The sequence below is a fragment of the Mobula hypostoma genome, chromosome 11, assembly GCF_963921235.1.
Source record: "Mobula hypostoma chromosome 11, sMobHyp1.1, whole genome shotgun sequence".
NCBI lineage: Eukaryota > Metazoa > Chordata > Chondrichthyes > Myliobatiformes > Myliobatidae > Mobula > Mobula hypostoma.
In genome coordinates this window covers 60,919,374-60,942,331 of record NC_086107.1, presented here as the reverse complement: position 1 = coordinate 60,942,331, position 22,958 = coordinate 60,919,374, and the positions used below count along the sequence as shown (strand labels likewise).

Sequence of the window (22,958 nt, the reverse complement as noted above, 5' to 3'; positions counted from 1 at the left end):
TCCTTCTGGGTTTCCTCTTATGCAGATCAAAGGTGACCTAGTGGAAAAGAGTTTTAAGAAAGACAAAAGTATTGCTCTAAGTAAGAACAGAAATTCAATTGTAAACAAGGTGGGACAGCAGAAACCTGATGTGATCAGGATTAACCAATCTGGAGGGACGGACGATGAGGGTGTAAATGCCACAGGACGAGACATGCTGAGGAAGATGGCAGAGTTGGCATCAAAACATTGGTTATAATTGATACCTGTACTCAGCTGGAAGCCTGAGAAGAGTTTATTCGGATGTTTTAAATATTTACTGGATGTAATAGCATTCTGTCAACATTCAGAGTTTGAAATTAAATTTCTGTTGACATGCAGGGTACTTTATGATTTTCAATTTAGTGGAAACTATGCTATTCCCATTGGGAGATAACGTGATCCCTGTATCCACTGGGAATAAAGTAATTCTGTTGGCATTCATATGGTGAAACGTGGGGATTCATGGGACGCAATAAGTATCTGCTGGTATTTACTAGACGTGATCATACTCCATGGCAATCACTGGAGCTACATTAATTGCTCTTGTTGTTACAGCAGTTCTTTTGTAATTCAGTAACTCCATTTTATTTTATATTTATATTCTCTGAGTATATTGAGATTCTGTTAGTATTCAATGCAAGTTCCATGAATCTGTCAGTACTCACTGAGCACAATTTGATTTTGTTGGTATTCCTCAGGAGTAAGGGGATTCTGTTGGTATTCATTGGTTGTCATGTAACCCATTTGGTGTTTTCTCAGTATAATGTGATGGTTGGCAATTATTAGTGCATCTTGCTTCTGTTGCTACTCAAATAGAGCAAAGTGAATCTGTTGCTTGTTGCTTAGTGCCATGTGACTTTTCTCATATTGACTGTGTGATTAGGAGTCTGTTGGGAGTCACTGGGTGCAAAATGTTTCTCTCAGTCTCTACTGAGTGCAGTAAGATTCCACTAATATCCACAATGGGGTGAGGTTCTGCTGGTATTTGCCAGGTAAAATGTCATTCCATTGGTATTGATCGTATGCAATGCTGCTCCTCACAGAGTATGAATATACTCTGTTGACTTTCATTGGGTATTAATTAATTCCTGTTTCTCATTTCAACGGGTATTATTGATTTTGTTGAAATTCAATGGGTGCAGTGTGATCATGGTACAACTGACAATTCCTTGGGAAGACAAGATTGAGGAGGCATTTGAATGTAAGAAAGCCAAATACCAGGAGCTGGTAAAGCAGAGCCAGTGACTGGGGTGGAGGACACAATACGAGCCAATAGAAATGGGTTGTAGAGGTTTCACTGGCTGCTCGCTCTGCAGAACCTACTCTCTCCTTGGAATTATGGGAGCTGTAGAGAAGAGCCATCAGAACCGTCACAGAGGCTGCTGAGCGAGCCTCCAGATGGCTATGATCAAGAGGTGTGACTCATGGACCAGTGTTGCTAGGACACAAGCCAGGGTCTGGTTAGGCCTGGCTGAGGTTGTCTGATGTTGAGAGACCCGAAACATCTGATGACCACAGGCTACATCACTGATGATGTGTCCCAGTGCATCGCATTGAAATTTTGCTGTGATTTGATGTTTTTGTCATTTGTTTTCTGATGGCATCTACTCAGTGTTTTGGTGATCCTGTTGGAATTCAGTAGGTGAAATGCCATACCTGTTGGTATTCAATGAATCCTTGTGCATTACATGATTCATATCAGAGCTGCAGTTACTTATATTCACTGTGTACAAAACAGTCTGTTGGCTGATATTCTATTGGTACTCACTGGGTGCAGTATAGTTCTATAGATATTCACTGTGGATATTGTCATTTCTGTTGTATCCACTGGATCATAGGTTGAGAGTAAGATATATAATGAATAATGAACACCTTTTTTCCGGGGCAGCAATGGCCAATACCAGAGGACATCCTTTTAAGGTGAGTTGAAGAAAGTTTAGGGGAGATGTCAGAGGTAGTTTTTTTTTACACAGGAAGTGGTAAGTGTCTGGAATGCACTACTTGGGGTAGAGGTAGAGGCTGATACATCAGGAACATTGAAAAGATTCCTCGGTAGGCATAACCACAAGGGATTCTGCAGATGCTAGAAATCCAGAGTAGCACACAAAAAGTGCTGGAGGAACTCAGCAAGATAGGTAACATTTATGGAGGGGAATAAACAGTCGATACTTCATGCCAAGACTCTTCATCAGGACTCACGATGAAGGGTCTTGGCCTGAAACATTAATGGTTTATTCCCCCCCACCACCCCCATAGATGCTGCCTGCCCTGCTGAGTTCCTCTAGCATTTTCTGTGTGTTACTATTGGATAGGCAGGTCGTTGAAAGAAAAATGAAGGGTTACATGGGAGGGCACAAAACTGGGAAACACTTATCCCTGCTCTCATATGCTTCTGAGATCTGGAATTGAGTTGGTTAGGGGGTCAGCACAACATTGTGGGCCAAAGGGCCTGGACTGTGCTGTACAGATCTATGTTCTATAATCCTGTCAATGTTTGCAAACCTGTTGTAACTCACTGAGTGCAGTGGTACTCTAATGGAATTCATACTTTGTAGTTTGACTCCTGCTGATGTTTCACCATTTTGTGGATTTCACTGCAAGTAAGCAATTCATCTCCCAACATTCAGCGAGTGCATTGTAATTCTGTTAGTATTCACAGGATGCAATCATAGTCTGACTACCAACAGATGTAATTTCATTCTTGTTTACATTTCAGTGGGTGAATTGTGGTCCTGTTGGACTAAAGTCAGAGAAATTTAATCCCTGTTTATATTCAATAGATACATTATGATTTTGTTGGTTCTCCCAAATGTAATGTCAATCATGTTGGTATTCCATAAGTGCAATATAATTATACAGAAAAGGAAAATATACAGTGAGCATAGATGGATGAAAATTAAAATGACTAAGGTCCAAAAGGAATCACTATTTTCCAGCAGATGGTCAGAAGACCAAAATAATCATGGCACTGAATGGATAGAAACAGAACCTAGTGAAAACAATGAGGAATTAAGTCACTCCCACTGATTTCCACCAAAATAACCACTAAACTGTGCTGTCTACCTGATGATCTTTTCCCCTGACAATAGATGCTTTGAGGGTCTGATGTCAAGCATACAAGTGATTCAGTGTGGCCAATAGAGCCAACTGAATATAACCAGGGCCCCTTCTCTGTGAATGCTGGAGCCACAGCAGGGCATGGATATTAGTTTCCTTAACCTTCCAGTCAAATGGAGGATTTTGCAGATATCTTTCCATTGTGATGAGAGTTATTCCAGGTCGCAGAAGCATATGAGAGTAGGGATAAAGAGCTGCCCATTTTTGTGCCAAGTCTGAGGTCTCGATCTTCAAATCCTCTTTTCCTAGTACACTGAAGGCAATGGTACATCTTATTGTTGAAGCTCGGCTTCACCAAGAAATGGTTCCTGAGCTGTGGGAAGCTGTTCTTGAACCTGGTGGTTTAGTACTTCCTGATTGTAGCTGTGAAAATATTTTCAGCACAAATGGGAAATCTTTAACATCTATGATCCAGAATCAAGGTGAGCAACATCTGAGTACTCAAGCCAAAGTATACAGGCAATGCTTATGTTTGCTATGGGTGGAGGCCATACCCCCACACCACCACGTTCGAGAGAAGCTCCTTCCCTTCAATCATTTGGTTCTTGATCCAAATGGCAAAACACGAATCACAATGGCTTCGCAACTCTTGAACATTTTGGCCACCTTCCACAAAAATGTAATTTATATTTTTGTAAAAAATTGTGTTTATGTTTAATTTGTGTTTTATGTTGATTATATGATGCTGCTGCAAGTAGTTTTTTTTATTGTACCTGTGCATACATGTTCTTATGCACTTGACAATAAACTTGATTTTGATTAGCTCCTCTCCTATACAAAGTTTTTCAGTGATAAATTGCAACACTGCCTCAAGGAAGAGTGAGAAAACTGTTGGGGCAATAACACAGCTTTGTTTGACACCAGCTTTCACTCTGTTAGTACTCACTGTCCGAAACACAGTTTGATCTCATAAGTATTCTTTTGCGTAACATGGCTTGAACCCGAAGTATTCACTGTGTAACACAGGCTGGTTTTGCAGATGTGTTGCATGTAAACTCTGCAAGTGTTTAGGTTGTGTAGCACAGATTGATCCTCTGTGTTTTTGTTGAGTGTAGCATGGGGTGATCACTTCGAGTAATCCACACGAGAAACATGATTTGTTCACCCTGCAGAGTGGCCCTCTGAGCATTTTCTGCCGTGACAACTTGAAACATTGAGCACTGACAGTGTGTAATATATTTTTTTTCCTTTAGTATTCACCATCCATCATCTCGATGAGGCTTCCAATATATTTTTGATTGCTTAATTTTAGCAGCTTTCAATGTGTAAATTGGATTTAAATCTTTAACATTTTTCCCAGCTCATAATTAAATGTATTGACTGTAAGCTACTGATTTGAACTAATTATGATTTTGTAACCAAATGCATTTTTTTTAGTGTTTAGAGCAAAGCATTCTGGAAAAAAGAACTGAGCATTACAAAATAGCTTCAATGTCAGAACTGAACATTACCAGGATATTAAATTATCTTTCTCAACTTCAGAATGAAAAGCCACAATTTATTCATTTTGGCATATTTTCTATCATCCTTTGGAGGATTGGTGGCAAATTCAGTATTCTTTCTCCTCTTTGACAGTGGCCTGTAACTGACCTGTAGTCTCTGCAGTGCAGTGCTCAGACTATTTGATGAATGGATTTTAATTCCAGGTAATTGGTCTCGTTCTCTGATGTTTCTTACCCATTAACCTAAACAGATCCGTTTGTGAAAGTTTATCTCCTTCAAGATACAAGGAAAATAAGTAAGAAAAGAACAGCGATCAAGAGAGATGATCCCAATCCAGTTTTCAATGAAGCCATGATATTCTCAGTTCCTGCAATTGTTCTGCAGGTAAGAAACTAATACAGTACTCATCTTAATGAAAATATTATTTAGTGCCAGTGTGGAATCCAATGGTTAAATTGGATTGGCTGTGCATTATCTGACAGATGGGTTTTCTTTCTGTCCAACAGTGGATGGGAGCCAATGTGTCATCCAGAGAAAAGATTATTCCCACTGATCTTCAGAGAGCTCCATTGTTTGTATTAAGTGTCACTTAGCACAAAGCTAAATCAGTGCAGACACTTCAATCTCACTCTGCTCTTTCTTTCTAGTTAGCTATTTTACGTGAACTGGCCATTGCTGTTAAGGGTAGTAGATAGCTGGCCATTACTGATCGCTCTTAAGAGAGTGAAGGTGAAACCTTATTTAGAATCGTTGCAATTCTTCTAATGAAGAGGCTAGGTAGGATTTCAAGGGTTAGACCTGGTGGTGATGAAGGGCAGTTCATATATTTCCAAGTCAGGTTTCCATATGTCTGCTGTCCTTTCTTTATGAATAGTAGAAGTTCTAGGTCTGAAATGATGAGGTTCCAGTGTATTTGATAAATGGTCAATCTGCAGAATGAACTTTCAGTAAAAAAGTTCAAAGATCAAAGTTCAAAGTAAAATTTATTATCAGAGTACATACATGTCACCACATACAACCTGAGATTCTTTTTCCTGTGGGCATACTTAGCAAATCTATAGAACAGTAATGGTAAACAGGATCAATGAACAACACACTGTGCAAATGTAAATACAAATGACAGCATGAAATAACAAGACAAAGAGTCCTTAAAGTGAGACCATCGGTTGTAGAAACACCAGAAATAGAATGAGTGTAGTTATCCCCTTTTGTTCAAAAGCCTGATGGTTGAGGGGTAGTAACTGTTCTCGAACCTGGAGGTGTCAGTCCTGAGGTACTTGTACCTTCTGCCTGATGGTAGCAGTGAGAAAAGAGCACGGCTTGGCTGGTGAGGATTTCTGATGATGGATGCTGCTTTTCTGCGGCAACATTGAATGTAAATGTGTGTAATGGTTGGGAGGGGCTTTCTGGGCCAAATCCACTACCTTTTCTGGGATTTTCCCCTCAAAGGCATTGGTGTTCCTATTACAGGCCATAATGCAGCCAGCCAGCACACTTTACAAAACACATCTATAGAAGTTTGTCGAGATTTTTGATGACATGCCATTTCTCCGCAGACTCCTGAGGAAGTAGAGGCACTGCAATAATGTTGAGCTTGAGTATTGTTGGTGTTGTGATCAAACGGGCAAGTGGAAGTTATTCCATGAATCTTCTGACTGACGCCTTGTAGGTAGTGAAGTGTTAAAGATGGGTGACTCACTGTGGAAAATCAGACATATGACTTGCTTCTGTAGCCTGAGTTTTTATATGCATTATCCATTTGAACTCTTGCCAATTGTGACCGTCAGAATGTTGATGGTGAGGGAACTGTTCAGGATAACACAATTGAACATTACAGGGGTATTGTTATTAGTCAATCTCCCTGGAGATTATAATTACCTAACATTTTTGTAATATAAGTGCTATTTGCTTCTTATTTTACAACTTCATTACAAGTATTGTTATGTTTTGCAGTTGTGTCAATATACACGTTTTGTTTCATAATAAACACTGATGTCGAAAGTAATCATTCTGAACTTATTTATCTACCTGAGTTCCTCAGCTTATATTTGATGTCTGTGGGCAATCACAAAACAAAATGCTGTTGGAACTCAGGGGGTCAGGTCACATCTATGGAGGAAGATGGACAGTTGACATTTTGGGTCAATACTCCTCCTCTAAAGATTCTTCACGGGCCATTGGCTAAAGAAATTTCTTCTCTCTATTTTGAATGGCAAAGCCATTATTCACAGACTCTACCTTTTTGTCCAAGCCAGGTAAAATACTATCCCTATATTAACCCTGTCAAACTCCTCCAAGACTTTAGATCTTCCAGTGAGATCACCTCTCATTCTTTTAAATTCAAAAAAGTAAAGGCCCCACCTTCTTATCCTCTTATTGCACAATAAATCAGGATCAATCTATTGATCCTTCATTGCATTCGTTTCATTGGTAGTGTATCTTCCTGAGTTAAGGAAACCATAGTTGCACATGATATTCCGGATACAATTTCTCTTATGCCCTGTATCATTATAGTTACCTGATTTTAACTTTGTATTAAAATCTTCTTCCATGAAAGAGCAACATATCATTTGTCCTCCTCTTTGTTTAGTATACTTACCTACATATTAAGTTTCAGAATGTAAGAATACACATTTTCAATAAACATGTACACATTTCAATCTCCCACTATGTCAAGTTTTTCTTCTACAGTGGTGCTAGAAAGTTTATGAAATCTGTAGAATTTTCTCTATTTCTGCATAGATATAATCTAAAATGTGATCGGAACTTCACATGTCCTAAAAGTAGTGTGACGAAAAACCAAGTTATCAGAAGATTGATGCTAATGAGACAGAGATAAGTGAGACAGTGGAGAAACATTCAAAATGCTAATAAGAGAGAAGAGAGAGATTAACGAGAAAGAAACACATTTCAGAATATTGACAGACCGGTTGCTTTGAACCTGAACTGTTTGAAGTTTGATGGACAGGCGATACCCCAGCAGGGGGATAAAAAGAACAGGTTCGCTAAGGCACAACATACACCATGAGATCACGAGATAACGAGACCCTGGAAGAGCGGTGTGCCCCCACAAGTTGGTGCGAGTTGGAGGTCTGGTTTGAGGGAACCGACCATAGACTAACAGGGTGAAAAGGGACGATCGGCGGGAACCTGGTGTTTGTGTCCGCCCTTGCCTGGGTGCCGGGTTCACCGCGGAAGAACGGTCGTATCCGGAACGGAGGGGTCACAGTCGGTGACCACAGAAGACATAAAAGGGTTTGCCCGAAAGCTAACTGCGAAGAACATCAAAGGTCTGTTTGAATCAAAATTTGCATTCTCTCTCTCTCCAACGGCACAACAGCGATTACTGCTAACTGTACTAAGCTAAACTGAACTCTGCGTCACTTGAGACTGATCATTTTACCCCTAGACTGCGATAGAGCTTGATTGATTCCTATTACCCTAGTTCTGTGTACATGTGTGTTTTATCATTGCTAACCTGTTGCATTTATATCCTTACGATTAGAGTACTGTGTTACTTATTTCTTTAATAAAATTTTATTAGTTTCTGTTAACTAGGTGGTCCATTTCTGCTGGTTTGGGAACCTAGTTACAGGGTACGTAACATAAGATAAAGAGAAACCAATTAAATAAATAACACAAAAGAGCATTATACTTGTTCATTTATTTATTGAGAAAAATGATTCTTATTGCATATATTTGCTGGAAAAAGTATGTGAACCTTTGCTTTCAGTAATTGATGTGACCCCTGGTGCAACAATAACTTCAAACAAACGTTTCTTGTAACTGTTGATCAGTCCTGCACTTTGGCTTGGAGGAATTTTAGGCCATTCCTCATTACAAAACTGCTTCAACTCTCAGGTGTTGGTGGGCTTCCTTGCATAAACTGCTTACTTCAAGTCATTCCACCACATTTCTATAGGATTAAGGTCAGGACTTTAACTCAGCTATTCCAAAACATTAATTTTCTTCTTTTTAAACCATTCTGTTGTTGATTTACTCTTGTCTTTCAGATCATTGTCTTGTTGTATTATCCAACTTCCATTAAGCTTCAGGTGACAGACTGCTACCTTAACATACTCCTGTAAAATGTCTTGGAACAATGTTGAATTCATTGTTCCCTTAATGATTGAAAGCTGTCCAGATCCTGAGACAGCAAAGTAGCCCCAATCCATGATGCTCCTTCCACCATGCTGCACCGTCTGGATGAAGTTTTGGTGTTGGTGTGCAGTGCCCTTTTACCTCCAAACATAGCAGTGTGCATTTCTGCCAAAAAGTTCTCATCTGTCTACAGAACATTGTCCCAGAAACATTGTGGAACATCCAGGTGGTCTTTTGCAAACTTGAGATGTGCAGCAATGTTTTTTTTAGAGAGAAGTGGTTTCCTCCATGGTGTCCTTCCATGAACACCATTCTTGTTCAGGGATTTTTCTTATAGTGGACACATGCCTGGAGACTTTAGCAAGTTCTAGAGATTTCTGCAAGTCTTTTGCTGTTACCCTTGGGTTCTTTTTCACCTCCTCAACATTGCACATTGTGATCTTGGTGTGATCTTTGCAGGATGCCCACTCCTAGGGAGAGCAGCAACAGTACTGAATTCTCTCCATTTGTAGCCAATTTCTCTGACTGTTGACTGATGAACACTCAGGTCTTCAGAAATGCTTTTGTCACCTTTTCCAGCTTCATGCATCTCCACAATTCTTCTTCTACGGTCCTCTGAAAGTTGTTTTGATCAAGGCATGGTGCACATAAACAGATCTTTCTTGAGAAGAGCAGGTTCTGTCAGTAACCTGACTTTGTGTCTCTTTTTTTTGGGGGGCACAGCACCCCTACAACCCACACCCCAATCTCATCTCATTGACTGGAACACCTGACTCCAAGTAGCATTTGTAGAAGGCATTACCCCAGAGGTTCACATTCTTTTACCAACAAATACATGTAATATTGGATCATTTTTCTCAATATATAAATGAACAAGTATAATTTTTTCTGTTATTTATTTAATTGGGTTTTCTATCTGGTTTTAGGACTTATGTGAACAAATGATCATATTTTAGGTCATATCTATGCAGAAATAGAAAAGAATTCTACAGCGTTCACAAGTTTTCTAGCACCAATGTATATTTTATGACCTAACATTTTCCTACATGATACCCCATTTTTCATTGCTTAATAGAATTTTATGTATTAAGGGAATCAAAGCAGAATGATTTAGTGCAGGAAAATACCACTGGGATTAAAGGTCTTATTGAAAGGCTGAGCAGGCATAGGGACTGATAACCAACTTCTCCTTACACTTCTTAAGTTCTTATGTCCTTGTCACTTCAGTTCATTTCTCTGTATCTTCCTGAAGCCTTTTTGCTTCCTTTCTACAGCCCATTTTTTCAGCCAGCTCAGTATCATCAGCAAACTTGGATATGCTACACTTTGTCCCATCAAACATCCCCCAGTACCATGACATCTGCTTCACACAGCTAAAGTATCCATCCATTCTTTTCTCTGTCTAGTAAATAATCCTATTCCTACCAGTGTATTACACTTGGTCTGATGTAATCAAATTTTGTTTGTTAACCTCCTGGGTGCCATTTTATAAAAGGCCTTCTGAATGTTCAGATTTACCAAAATCACTGCTTTTCTTTTTACTCAAAACTACGCCTCAGTTTACTAAAATGATGTCCTCCAGGAAAGCTTTAGCACAGAGGGGTGCACTCTATTTATTACAGAAAAAAAATAGATTTGTAAAATCAGAACACAAAACCTGGAGGGTAGATGATCTTCTAGGGAAAACATCGTAATGAATCCAGGAATTCAGGTTCAGAATTAGGTTTATTATCACTGATTATATGATGTGAAATTTGTTGTTTTGCAGTAACAGTATAATGCAAAGATATATACTATAAATTAGAAAATAAATAGTGTAGTAAAAGAGAATAATGAGTTAGTGTTCATAAGTTCATGAACCATTCAGAAATCTGACACAGAGAGGAAGAAGCTGTTCCTGACTCCTTGATTGTTGGTCTTCAGGTTCTTGTATCTGTAGCTTTTACAGTCAGTAGTCATGTTTCCCATTAGATTAATGTCACATTCTATTTTTCCTTTTTTTATGAATGTATTGGTCAGCTTTTGCCGAAATCCTTGTACTGAATGCTCTTTCTTGTAATATTATAAATTTTCTTTTTTGATCTAATATCTCTTTAACTATTTTTCTTGACATTAACTAGGCCATTTTTATTGGATTTTTTTGTGTCTTAAACATGCGAAATTTGCTATAAACTATATATGATTTCCTCCATTGTTGGCTATTGGTTACTTATTTCCGTATCTTTAACGTATTCTCCCAGTCTACCATAGCCAACTCACTACTCCTACCTTCAAAGTTTCTTTTGTTCACATTTATCTCCTGATTTGTAAGCATATACTGTTATGTTTTCTCAGTAGAGTTTAAATGAGCTACCAAATGCTTTTCTTCTGACACAGGAATTATCCCTACGAATAACAGTGGCTGAATGCTGTGAAGAAGGGAGAACTGAGAATATAGGCCATGTAATCATTGGACCCGAGAGCAGTGGGATGGGGGCTACTCATTGGAATCAGATGCTTGCAACGTTAAGGAAACCTGTCTCCATGTGGCACGCTCTCCGAAAGAACTAATGCGAGAAACTTTGATGCGTCCTTAGCACTTGTATAAGTATTTTGCATGATGTTCACATTCTTAAACTTTAATGCTGGTGCTTTGGGAAATGCAACTCTGAGACACGATTTTTCACTACACCCTATCAGCCTAATAGTGGGAAATTGGTAGCAGGACAACAGAAGAACAAATTGCAGATCAAAGTGAACTTGGCCTAATAAATGAATATATCTGCTTGCTACTGGAGCTGCTGAGAAGCAGCCAACCCACTGAATATTTCATATAAATGGTGCATACATATATAAAGTATGGTCATAGGTATTAAAGATGCAATCTATCTAATGCTACCACTTGTCAGAAGGCATAGTAGAGTATTCTGTAACAGCTCCAAACCCACAAAAAATCTTAAACATCAACTTGAGATTAAATCCTTCCAAAAATGCTTCCTTTTACAAAATATTTATCCTATTATGGAGGGAAAGAGTGCCAAATATGACCACTATGTATTGCTTAGTAGTCCACACAAGTCAGCAGCATCTTGAATGTATAACACTGAACATAAAGGATAACAAGTTATACATGTTGCCCAAGAAACAATGTGCATATTCTAGCATTTTGTTAAGGTTTTTCTCCAGTTACTGAAGAGAACTGTTTATATTGTACGTAGAGCAGTAGATTGGTGGGATTAATTGTGGTTCTATGTGATAATGAGTTAGTTTGCAACAAACATGTTCACAAGTTGTCCATGCAAAGATATATATTTGAATATTGTATTGAGCAGTAGATGGTATTGATTAATCAAAAAATTATATGTATTTCCCAATCTTTCCTGATGAGTGTGAGATATGAAGAGTTGCAGATATATTTTATTGGACTTCTCCAACTTTTGGTTATTTTACAGCAAAACTAAGACAAAAAATGTTTGTATCCAATAGTCATTTATATCATTCTGACAATTACCACACGATCCAACTTAGTTAAGAAGAAACACTAGCTCCAAAATAAAGAATTGTATTTGAGGCTTACACCTCATTAGAAAATAATATTTTCCCCCAACTTTATTAAAATATTTAACAGAAGCATAGTTCAGAAGCTTCCTGTTAGAATTTCAGTTGGCACAGCCTTTCTAATACATATTGCAGAAGCTTCCAATGTAGAAATGAAGGAGGGAGCAGTACTGACTTAAACTCTTCTTTCCTTAAAAGTATCTAAATTATTCCTCCATGCACCTTTGGTGCTTTGGGCCCTTGCTTTGGACCTTACATAAGGGGAATGGCCACTTCATCTCATTAGATTCTACTTGAGGACATTTTTGATAGGGAAAGAAATTGCTTTATTGATAGTCTGTATTTCTATTACAATGTAGGCAAGAACATAAAACATTTTTAAAATATAATTAACTTCATTATATCAAGAGGTTTTTCCATCAGAGAATCAATTAGCAAATACCATATTATAAGTGTGGAAATACCATACTGTCTGTAAGGAGTTTGTACTCTCTCTCTGTGGCCACATGGGTTTTCTTTGGGTGCTCCAGTTTCCTCCCACAATCCAAAGACATACTGGTTGTTTGGTTATTTGGTCATTGTGAATTTTCCCGTGATAGGCTAGGGTTAACCAGGCGATGCTGTGCAGCATGGTATAAAGAGTAGGAAGGGCCTATTCCGAGCTATATCTCAATAAATAAATAAAACAAAAACAGGATTGACATAAACTCTGGTTCTCACCTTGTTAGGCTGTGCACCCTCCCCATTATTCTGGACGATTAAGATATATTTTTACCCTGAGAACCTCAGAGAGTGAACTGTTGTGATAACGAATAAGCAATAATTAAATCAGAGTATTAAAAATGTCATGCATATGTTAGATCAGCTTGTTCAGATATTGAAATTGTTGCAGTACTATTCTGCAGGATTCCTGATGATAACCTTTGAGAAACCATTCTATAATTATTTATATGTCCAATTGCCAATGTCTTGTACATTATAACTGAGTAGACTCCACTGATTGATAGATCAATGGTATATTTGTTTCGCACTTCACTCCAGCCTGAACGGTTAGAACAGCCTACTCTTTGACATTAAACAACAAGTATTTCTAACTAAAGTCCAAACCAAAGGTCACCATTACAGGTTTAATTAATTTTATATAAACTTCTGAGTGAGCAATATCAGAGTTAGAGAAGCGACTCTCCAAGCTGCTGTTGGGGTTTATTGGTCAGCATGGATTTTGTGAAGCAAAGGAGCTTCTCCATGCTGCATGACTCTGACTCTAAGTATTCGATATTGAAAGAATGTATTCAAACATGATGGCCAGATCAACATGGTAATGTTTTTGCATTCCAGTGCTTCAGTGTTTGTCCACTGTATTTACCTACGTGTAGATTTTGAGAACTCTGTTTAATCATTAGTGCTAGTAACTCACTGAGAACACATTGGGTAACTAAGTTTCCTAAAATAATGGCTCGAGGTTTTTTGGATTTAACTGAAAGAACAAATCTAATTTGTACGTTGGTTTGGATTATAGCTCCAATCCAGAGCTATTTTTCTCATGTCATATGATGAAAGAAATCCTCTGTTCCCACTAAATATAAATATAAATGATCCAAGTTCTACATTGGCTCAGCTGTGATCATTTTTCTCAGCATCACTGAAGTCATAGATTCACGTTCCACTCACTCAAAGGTAACAGGCTAAATTGCCAATGTAGGACTGAAGAGCGACTGCTTTGCCAGGCGTCTAACTTTCAGATATTAAACCGCGTCCCCTCCTTGTAACAGATCAAGTGATAGCCCTCTTTGAAGAATATTTATTCTTCTGTACATTTAATGATAACCTTATTGCCGTGTGCACTATATTATTATAAGCTGATTTATTTCCCTACATTGCATTATTGGCTGTGAATGGCTTTGGGTCAATCTTTCTTTGTTGAAAGATCTATACAAATGCAATTTCATTTTCAATAGGCAATAATAATCAAAACTGATAAAGATTATTTTTTCTGCTTCCATTCAACTAAACAGTTAAACAATAATAACCGTAAACACTTTTGCACTATATTGCAAAAGCTAAACTACAAAAAGTATATTCTGTGTTTTTTTTTAATAATCTTGCAATAAAAAGGTACGGTATATTTACCAATGTTTTCTTGTAAAAAGGGCAGTGGAACTCTTCAATTCTCTCCAACATCAGTGACTGCTAATTAAATCAAAATTTTCACCACTCTATTTGCAAGATGTTGATTATATAAGGGTTTCAAAGGATGTGAATCAATAAATGAGTTAAATAGGGTTGATCAGGTATGTTCAACAAGTTTTATACAACTTTTAGCTACTCCTATTCAAAAATAGAACCTGCATGAACACTCTAAAGTCAAGAAGGGCTATAGGGTTATGTTTAGAACAGAGAACACATTGTATAAGGTAAGTACAATTCTATAAAATAGAACAAAGGAAATATCATTACATCATCAAATTATAGCACACTACAGCACAGAAACAGGCTCTTCTTCCCACCTAGTACAAGCCGAACTGTTATTCTGCCTAGTCTCATCGACCAGCTTCCATTCAGCTTTATTCCTCAATAGCCCTCCCATTCAAGTACCTTTCTAAATTTCTCTTAAAAGTTAAGATCAAACCTACATCCATTACCTCAGCTGGCAGCTCGTTCCACCCTCACACCGCCCTCTGAGTTAAGAAGTTCCCCCTCAGGTTCCCCTTAAACATTTCAACTTTCACCCTCAACCCACAATTTCTAGTTCTAATCTCACCTAATCTCAGTGGGGGGAAAACACTGCTTGCAACTACTCTATCTATACCTTTCATATTTTTATAAACCTCTCTCTAGTCTCCCCTCATTCTCCTGTACTCCAGGGATAAAGTGCTAAGCTATTCAACCTCCTCCTATACCTCAGGTCCTCGGATCCCAGCAACATCCTTGTAAATTCTGTACTCTTTCAATCTTATTGATTTTTTTCCTGTACTAATTTGCCATTTCATAATTATCAACAATACTGACAAGTTAATTCATTCCAAAAGAGTAAATAATAATGTACTATGAAGTAAATGGTGGTTAGATAGATTTTTTAAAATTGTATTTACACTGGTAAATTTCATGTGCAACTTTTTTGAGCTTTTAAGGTTCATTTTGTGCATAGCAAGCTTTGTTGTTTCCATTATTTTGCATGGTGTAAGTGCATCAGGGTCTATATATTCTATCAATCTGCATCAAAACTGATGTCATTTAAGTTCACTTGCTACTTCAGGAGGTACTGGCAACATCCAAGACCTGTTCATTCTCATCAGCCATTTTTGATTAATCTCTGCTGATGTTGTGTCAGTGGTCAGTGCTGTCTTGTGCTTTATTTGTTCTTTCTACACACTTGCTCATCTTCATCCTTATTTCTCACTGTGTATCCCACCAGGGTTATAATTGCATCTGTTGGAGGTTTTATACTCTGTTGCTTTCTTCCCAAGCCCAAACCAGTTCTTTAAGTGAACATTTATGTTTGGAATTTCAAAGAGGTTTTTCTTTCTCTAATTTCAGTGGAAAGTTGTTTGAAAACCCAGAGGAACTATGTAAAGAGCTACTGTACAATTTTATGTGGGTTTCCATTAATTTTCCTTTGCAGTAATAGCAGGTGATTAGGTAATCTTTACCCCTTTTGGTACTGATTTTACCATAATTACATTTGAAATACAAACTAACACACTTGAATAGTATGCGTGAATAAATCATTGAACAAATTGTGTAAATTATAATTAATACGGTATATAATTGGTAGATAAGAGATGCATTTTGGCCAAACATATAATGGCCTCATCTATTCACAATGAGGCAATCTTATGTTCTACCTTTATGTCCTCTATCTCCTTTTGAATGATGTTTTCAAAGTCTCAGTGAGTGATTCCATTAGGATAATATTTCACATTCTGCAGTTCTCACATTATTTATTGAATAATTATCATTTGTCATGAAACATTATTTTCCTCCCTTGTTATCCAATCTCATAACAGGTAAGAGCGTTCTGACATACAGCTACAACATATCACCATGTATTTTTGTTCCTGCTGGGTTTAAATCCTGGAAATTGCTAAGCCACATCACCTGGAAGCATTTTCATCTTATGTTTGTTGATTTATTACAACACAAGAGACCTAATTTCCATGGCTGCTCCCAGCAGAACCAACTTCTCTGGGGCAACTAGGGATGAGCAGCGTTGGCTGTTTTCTATGCTAAGAGTGAAGGTTTCAAAGAGTCAGCTATGTTTAACTATCAGATCCAGTAGTAGTGGTGAAATGTATTGTCAATATTCATGATGAATACCAATATGGGGATATGGAAAAAGTGTGTTCACATAGAAAATAAAATGTCAGTCTTGTCTAGTTGAACCAATTGGCCTGTTGTCATTTCTATAGACTGAATCTTCCTAGACCACTCAGAAATACCTCTTGTATTTCCCACATTCTCCAGGGTAAGATGGAGAGGATCCGTTTCACTGGGAATTCACAGTGTTGAGTTAGGAGAAGTGGTATTAATGGCAATTAGTGCCAAAGGACTACACCATGACTACCACCATACTGTTTTCACAGGCCTAACCTGTTGGGCCTTGGCAGGCTTTAACAGAATGTAAAGCAGGAGCCGGACTTTGCTAGTTTATAAAACTTCAACTTTCTAAATATACCTGAAAGTTAGTCACTTAAAAATGATTAAAACTAAAACAAAATTTTAAAGGAAATTTTAAAGGGAAAAGGCACTGTTAAAAATAAGTTCCCCTCCTCCTCTTCCACATCTGTAGAGTTAGAATCTGCATTATAATCAATAGAGTCCAGAAGCCTGCACAAGATCTCATTGGCACAGGGTATGAGAGGGTGTGTGAGAGCCCAGAAAGATTTGTTCCTGTTTTTGGTCCTCATGGTTGAAGTAAGTCTGGGATTTAGTTCTGTGTGAATAGCGGACTGCCACAGCTAATAGCATTGAGTGAATGATGGTGCAGAGCAAGCCAACCTTCTGGTATTCCATGGCTTGCTGCTGTCTCTCATGCAGATCCCTGGTGAGTATAATTTTGAAAATGTTGCCTTTATGGTGCAAAACACTTTTTCTCTCAATGACCAGTGCCATCACTCTTAATACTCCATGTATTAGTGTAAGAATACTCAGTGCTTTTTTTGGCCTTGTACATTAAGATAGAGTATTTTCAGTAATAACAGTGTAATGAATACTGTAATGAGTACTGCAATGACTACAGTAATGAATACTGCAATAAATTGAGCAAAATAGAGCTTTAGTAATGTGGTGGCTACAGCAAGACAAATTGCTGAACAATACAGCACAACTCGCTATTTAGCTGACAAGAGTTTTACCAATTTCCTCGGGTATCCAGAGACTGTGCAAATATCCCCGTATGCACAAATACATTAGATACTTTAAGTAAATGCAACAGAAAAACACATCAAAAATACACATACAATTATATACAATTTTATGTTTGAACAGACACAAAAATCACAGTGTTATCTGTTACTATTTTGTGCAGAAAAGAAAGCATGGGTTTACCAAAATAAGCAAACATAAAATCAGATAAACAAATATCAGTTTTGTGCTTCTCGACATATAGAGGAGCACTGTGAGTGTCTCCAGGACGCAGAAGAACTGTTGTCTGGGAATACAGACAGAATGATGGTGCAGAGCAAGCCAACCTTCTGGTATTCCATGGCTTGCTGCTGTCTCTCATGCAGATCCCTGGTGAGTATAATTTTGAAAATGTTGCCTTTATGGTGCAAAACACTTTTTCTCTCAATGACCAGTGCCATCACTTTATGTTTTAATATTTAATGAAACATGATGCTTTAATGAGAAAGGGCCCATCAACCTTGAGTATTAAACATATTTTTCTCCACAATGATTGCAGCATTTTGGTTTTATTTCAGATTTACAGCAGCTGCAAATATCCTGCTTTTTAAAATCCCTAATTTGGTTTGCCATTGCTGTTCCATACCAAAATTTACAGGGATTTTATCAGCTATCATCATTCAACACAGCCCACTCCTTCAATGTCTCCTTTTTCCTCTTTTGAACTGTGGTTTTATTGCTTCAGTATTAAACTATTCCCAACAGTGGTGCATTCATGCGTATTATTTTCCTGCATTATTTTGATTAGATGAAAAGATAACCCTTCCCAGTTGGGTTTGTTGTAGGCCTGCTAATAAACAGGAATAGTAATAAGGCCATAAGACCATAGGAGCAGAATTAGGCCATTTGGTCCATTGAGTCTGCTCCACCATTTCATCATGGCTGATCCATTTTTCGAATCTCCTGCCTTCTCACTGTATCACTTCATGCCCTGATCAATCAAGAATCTATCAACCTCTGCCTTAAATATACATAATGACTTGGCCTCCACAGCTACCTGTGGCAATGGATTCTACAGATTCACCACTCTCTGGCTAAAAAACTTTCTCCTCATCTCCATTCTGAAAGGATGTCCCTCTATTCTGAGGCTGTGTCATCTGGTCTTAGACTCTCCTATCATAACAAACTTTCTCTCCACATCCACTCTGTCAAGGCCTTTCACCTTTCGATAGGTTTCAATGAGGTCACCTCATTCTTCTGAATTCTAGTAAATACAGAGCCAGAGCCTTCAAATGCTCTTCATAATGAACATCTGCTACCAGGAGAAGCATTAAGATGGTGAAAGCATCACTTTCACTACTGTGTTGCTCCCGCTGTTCACAGCAATAATGTACAGAGTGGCTGAATAACCAAGTAGACTACAAAGTAATGTATTCCCAAGATGGGAAAGAAATATAGACTTCAAAAAGCCTGTGTATTTAGTGACCTGAATGTCTTTGTGATTCTATGAGCTTCCCCATGGTAAGTTGTAATGGCCATATGGGATAAGTGTAACTATAGTGCAGATGTGTGACTGCAAAGATCTTTGTACAATAAAATTAACTAATATTGGAAATAATCAGCATCTGTGGAGATAAAAGTAATGTTTCATTTCAATGATCTGTAGGAAATTCAAGTCCATAGCTCCCTGAAAGTGGCACCACAAGCAGATAGAGTGGTAAATAGATTATATTGCATGTTTTCTTTCATCAGTATGGTATAAAAGTGAAAATGTCATGTTGCAGCTAAATAACACTTCGGTCAGGCTGCACTTGGAGTATTGTGTACAGTTTAGGTTTCCCTATTGCTAGAAGGATGGAGGTGGCTTTGGAAACAGTGTAGAAGAGGGTTATCACGATACTGTCTGTATTGCATGGTTTTAGGAAAGAATTGACAAGCTCAGATTGGTTTCTCCCGAGCGTCAGAGGCTGAGAGGAGACCTGACATAAGTTTACAAAATTATGAGAGGCGTAGGTAGGGAAGATAGGCAAGAGCCTTCTCCCAGACTAGAATTATAAAATAGTAGAGGGTATAGCTTTAAGATGAGAGGGAAAAAGTTTAAAGGATATTTTTTACACACAATAGTCGATGCCAGCAATGGGTTTCCAGTGATAGTGGTGGAAGCAGATACAATTGTGGCATTTAAGAAGCTTTAACATTGACACACAAATGTGCAAGGAATTGAGAGATATGCATCATGTGCAGGCAGAGTGGATGAGTTTAACTTGACATCATGTTTGGCTTAGGCATTGTGGACCAAAAGGCCAATATCCTGCTCTGTACTGTTTTATGTTGTGTAGCTGCCCTTCTGCTTCTGAACCTATTTGTGCACCTTCTGTGCTAGTGCCCAGGTTTTGATTCTGGTATTGATGCTCGAAGTCAAACAGCTTTTTAATTCCCCTTCCTGTGAGCCTCCTGCAATGCATTCCACTTCCACTTCTAACCCACTGATACATGCACAGCAATGGTCAATACTTCTGTGCTGAACAATTTCTCACAACTAGTCTTGATCTTAGTACAATGTTTTAGATTATTTCAACTAATTCCTTTTAGGATTTGTTCTTCTCTCACATTTACACTCAGTGGCCACTTATTTATTTGGTAATAAATAAGTGGTCCCTGTGTATTTCTATATGTTCATGGTCTTCTGCCACTGTAACCCTTCACTTCAAAGGTTTGACGTATTGTGCATTCAGAGATATTCTTCTGCATTCCATTGTTGTAGTGCATGGTTATTTGAGTTACTGTCATCTTCCTGTCAGCTTGAACCTATCACCTGACCTCTTTCATTAACAAGGCATTTTTGCCCACAAAGCTGCCACTCACTGAATGTTTTTTTTGCTTTTTGCACCATTCTCTGTAAACTCCAGAGACTGTTCTGCATGAAAATCCCAGGAGATCAGCAGTTCCTAAGATACTTCCTGTCTGACACCAACAATCATGCCACAAAGTTATTTAGATCATATTTGTTCCCCATTCTGATGTTTGGTCTGAACACTAACTAAACCCTGTGGCCATATCTGCCTGTGTTTATGTATTAATTTGGTATCACATGATTGGCTGATCAGATATTTGTATTAACAAGCAGGTGTATAGATGTACCTAATAAAGTGGCCACTAGGTATGGGTGAGAAGTCTGTTATTTTCTACTGGTGCTTATTTGCTTGCACATGTTCAGTATTAAAATTACATAAAAAGTTTTCTTGATTACCTAATTCCTCTTTAAACATGCACTTTGAGAACATACATTAATAAAATTGCAATTCCCACAATACGGTGGATTCCAGTTAATTCGGCCATTGGTTAATTAGGGTTGATTGGAATAACTCTTAAAGAACAAAAACTAATCGAGAAAATTGCCAGGATTCCCTTTGTTTACTTGGGACTCAATTCCACTTACTTGGGGCTGTTGCTGAACAGGTTCTAACTAACATCAGCCATGCACACTTGAGCAGCTGTCAGAGGCTACAGTGTGTTTAGAGTGAACAATTTTTAAATAGCATCAATTGCAAGTATTTGTGTTCAAATAGCAGTGATTTTTGTCACTGATACTTGCTGAGAAATAAACAGAAGGACAATTCAGAACTGTTTTGCCCACCTGCCCACTGCAGTTTCAAGCATTCAGGCTTGGAAATGCCAGAAATGGCTGGGAGTGAAAATAAAATGATTTCAGTACTTCAGCAAGGCAAGAACTACAAAGAACCTGAAGATATTGCAATCATCTTAAATGTTACAATGAAAATGAAGATTTGGAAGATGCAATCGTCAAAAGTATTGTATGAATGCATTATCTGCACTAGATGTCTTTGTTGATTTTGTTTATTGTCTACACTGGATGAATTTCTCCGTCGATAACTACCGAGAACTAATACACAGTTTTACAGTACTGTAGTGCTATTGGTATCGTTCTAATTTGTTCAGTGTTTCATTTAAATAAATAATTTGTTACTCAGTTTGTCTTTTTTATACTTTTTAAATTATTTCCATGAAACTTCAGCTAATTGGGGCAGCTGCTTAACTGGGTGAAAATGTAATGGTTCTGATGTGTCCCAATTAACTGGAGTCCACTGTAAATGTAAAGAGTATGTATTGGGATTAATGATAGGTTAATTATACACCATGAACTGCGCTTGGTATAAATTTGCTTGTTGGAGGCCAACTATTTTGCCAACTGTAATCTTGATGACTCATCAAACAACCACACCTTAAATCAAGATTTTAAAAAAAAATCTCACCAAAAACTGCTATGACTAACAACATCAAATTTCCTGCTGGAGACATGGGATTCGTGTAGCATGGGATTAGCACATAGAGACTTCACCAGCAGTACCTTTGCATGGTACAAGGCAGATGAGCACAGTGGATTTCCAGTGTTTGAAATTCAAATGAGTGCACTTTGGAACTTGCTTCGAATGATATTCCAGTGCTTCAGCCAGCCCTGAAGACATGGTCATAAAAAAGTTTTCCCCTAATTTACATTTTGCAAATTAGAATTTGCAAAATTAGAACTTCTCACTATAGTGGCAACAGAAAGTAATCGCAGAGGCCTCTCAATCAACACCAGGAAGACAGAAAGCATGGTCATCTCCAGAAAGACAAACATCCCACAATATGTGATCAAGATCAGAAATACAAACATTAAACAAGTCAACAAATTCAGATATCTTGGCAGGCTAATAACAAGTGATGGCAGGTGCGACACAGATATCAAATACAGAATAGCAATGGCGAAAGAAGCTTTCCAAAAAATGAAGACCATATTAACAGACAGAAAGATGAGCACGTACACTAAAAACAGAATACTGCAGTGCTACATTTATTCTATCCTGACTTATGGAAGTGAATGCTGGACCATTTCTCCAGCAATGGAAAAGAGACTAGAAGCCGCTGAATTATGGTTCTACAGGAGAATGTTAAAAATATCATGGACCACACACACATCAAATGAAGAAGTTCTCAGAGGAGCCCAAGCAGTTCGATCACTCATACCAACAATAAGAGAAAGACAATTCAGATACCTAGGACACATCATATGGAAAGATGAACTAGAAAAACTCATACTTTCTGGAAAGATCGAGGGGAGCAAACCTAGGGGAAGGCCTCGGCTTATGTACATCAAAAGCCTAGCCAGGTGGCTACACATCGAGGAAATGGAAGTCATCCAAAAAACGAAGGACAGATCTATATAGAAAACCATGGTCACCAAAGTCCACATCAGATATGGTACCGAGACAGACAGAAATTATAATTATTTTTATTTGCATGAGATACACTGATTTATCTGCAAGTTGTTTCTATAAATTACAATTGTTTCTTCCAAATAAGTGGCTATCTTCAAAAATAAGCAGTGCAGTGTT

At 38.0% G+C, this 22,958-nt stretch overlaps 1 protein-coding gene across 5 annotated transcripts in view; it reads left to right on the top strand.

Moving 5' to 3' along the window:
* The window catches only part of syt12 (synaptotagmin XII), a 262,179-nt gene extending 244,687 nt beyond the window's left edge, over nucleotides 1–17,492 (top strand). For all 5 annotated transcript variants that reach the window (XM_063062172.1, XM_063062176.1, XM_063062171.1 and 2 more), the window contains exons 8-9: nucleotides 4,832–4,965; nucleotides 11,059–17,492. In XM_063062172.1, the coding sequence (XP_062918242.1) occupies nucleotides 4,832–4,965; nucleotides 11,059–11,232 (308 nt within the window). In that variant the 3' untranslated portion in view covers nucleotides 11,233–17,492. The remainder of the gene's footprint in view (nucleotides 1–4,831; nucleotides 4,966–11,058) is intronic.
* The last annotated feature ends 5,466 nt before the right edge of the window (nucleotides 17,493–22,958 follow it).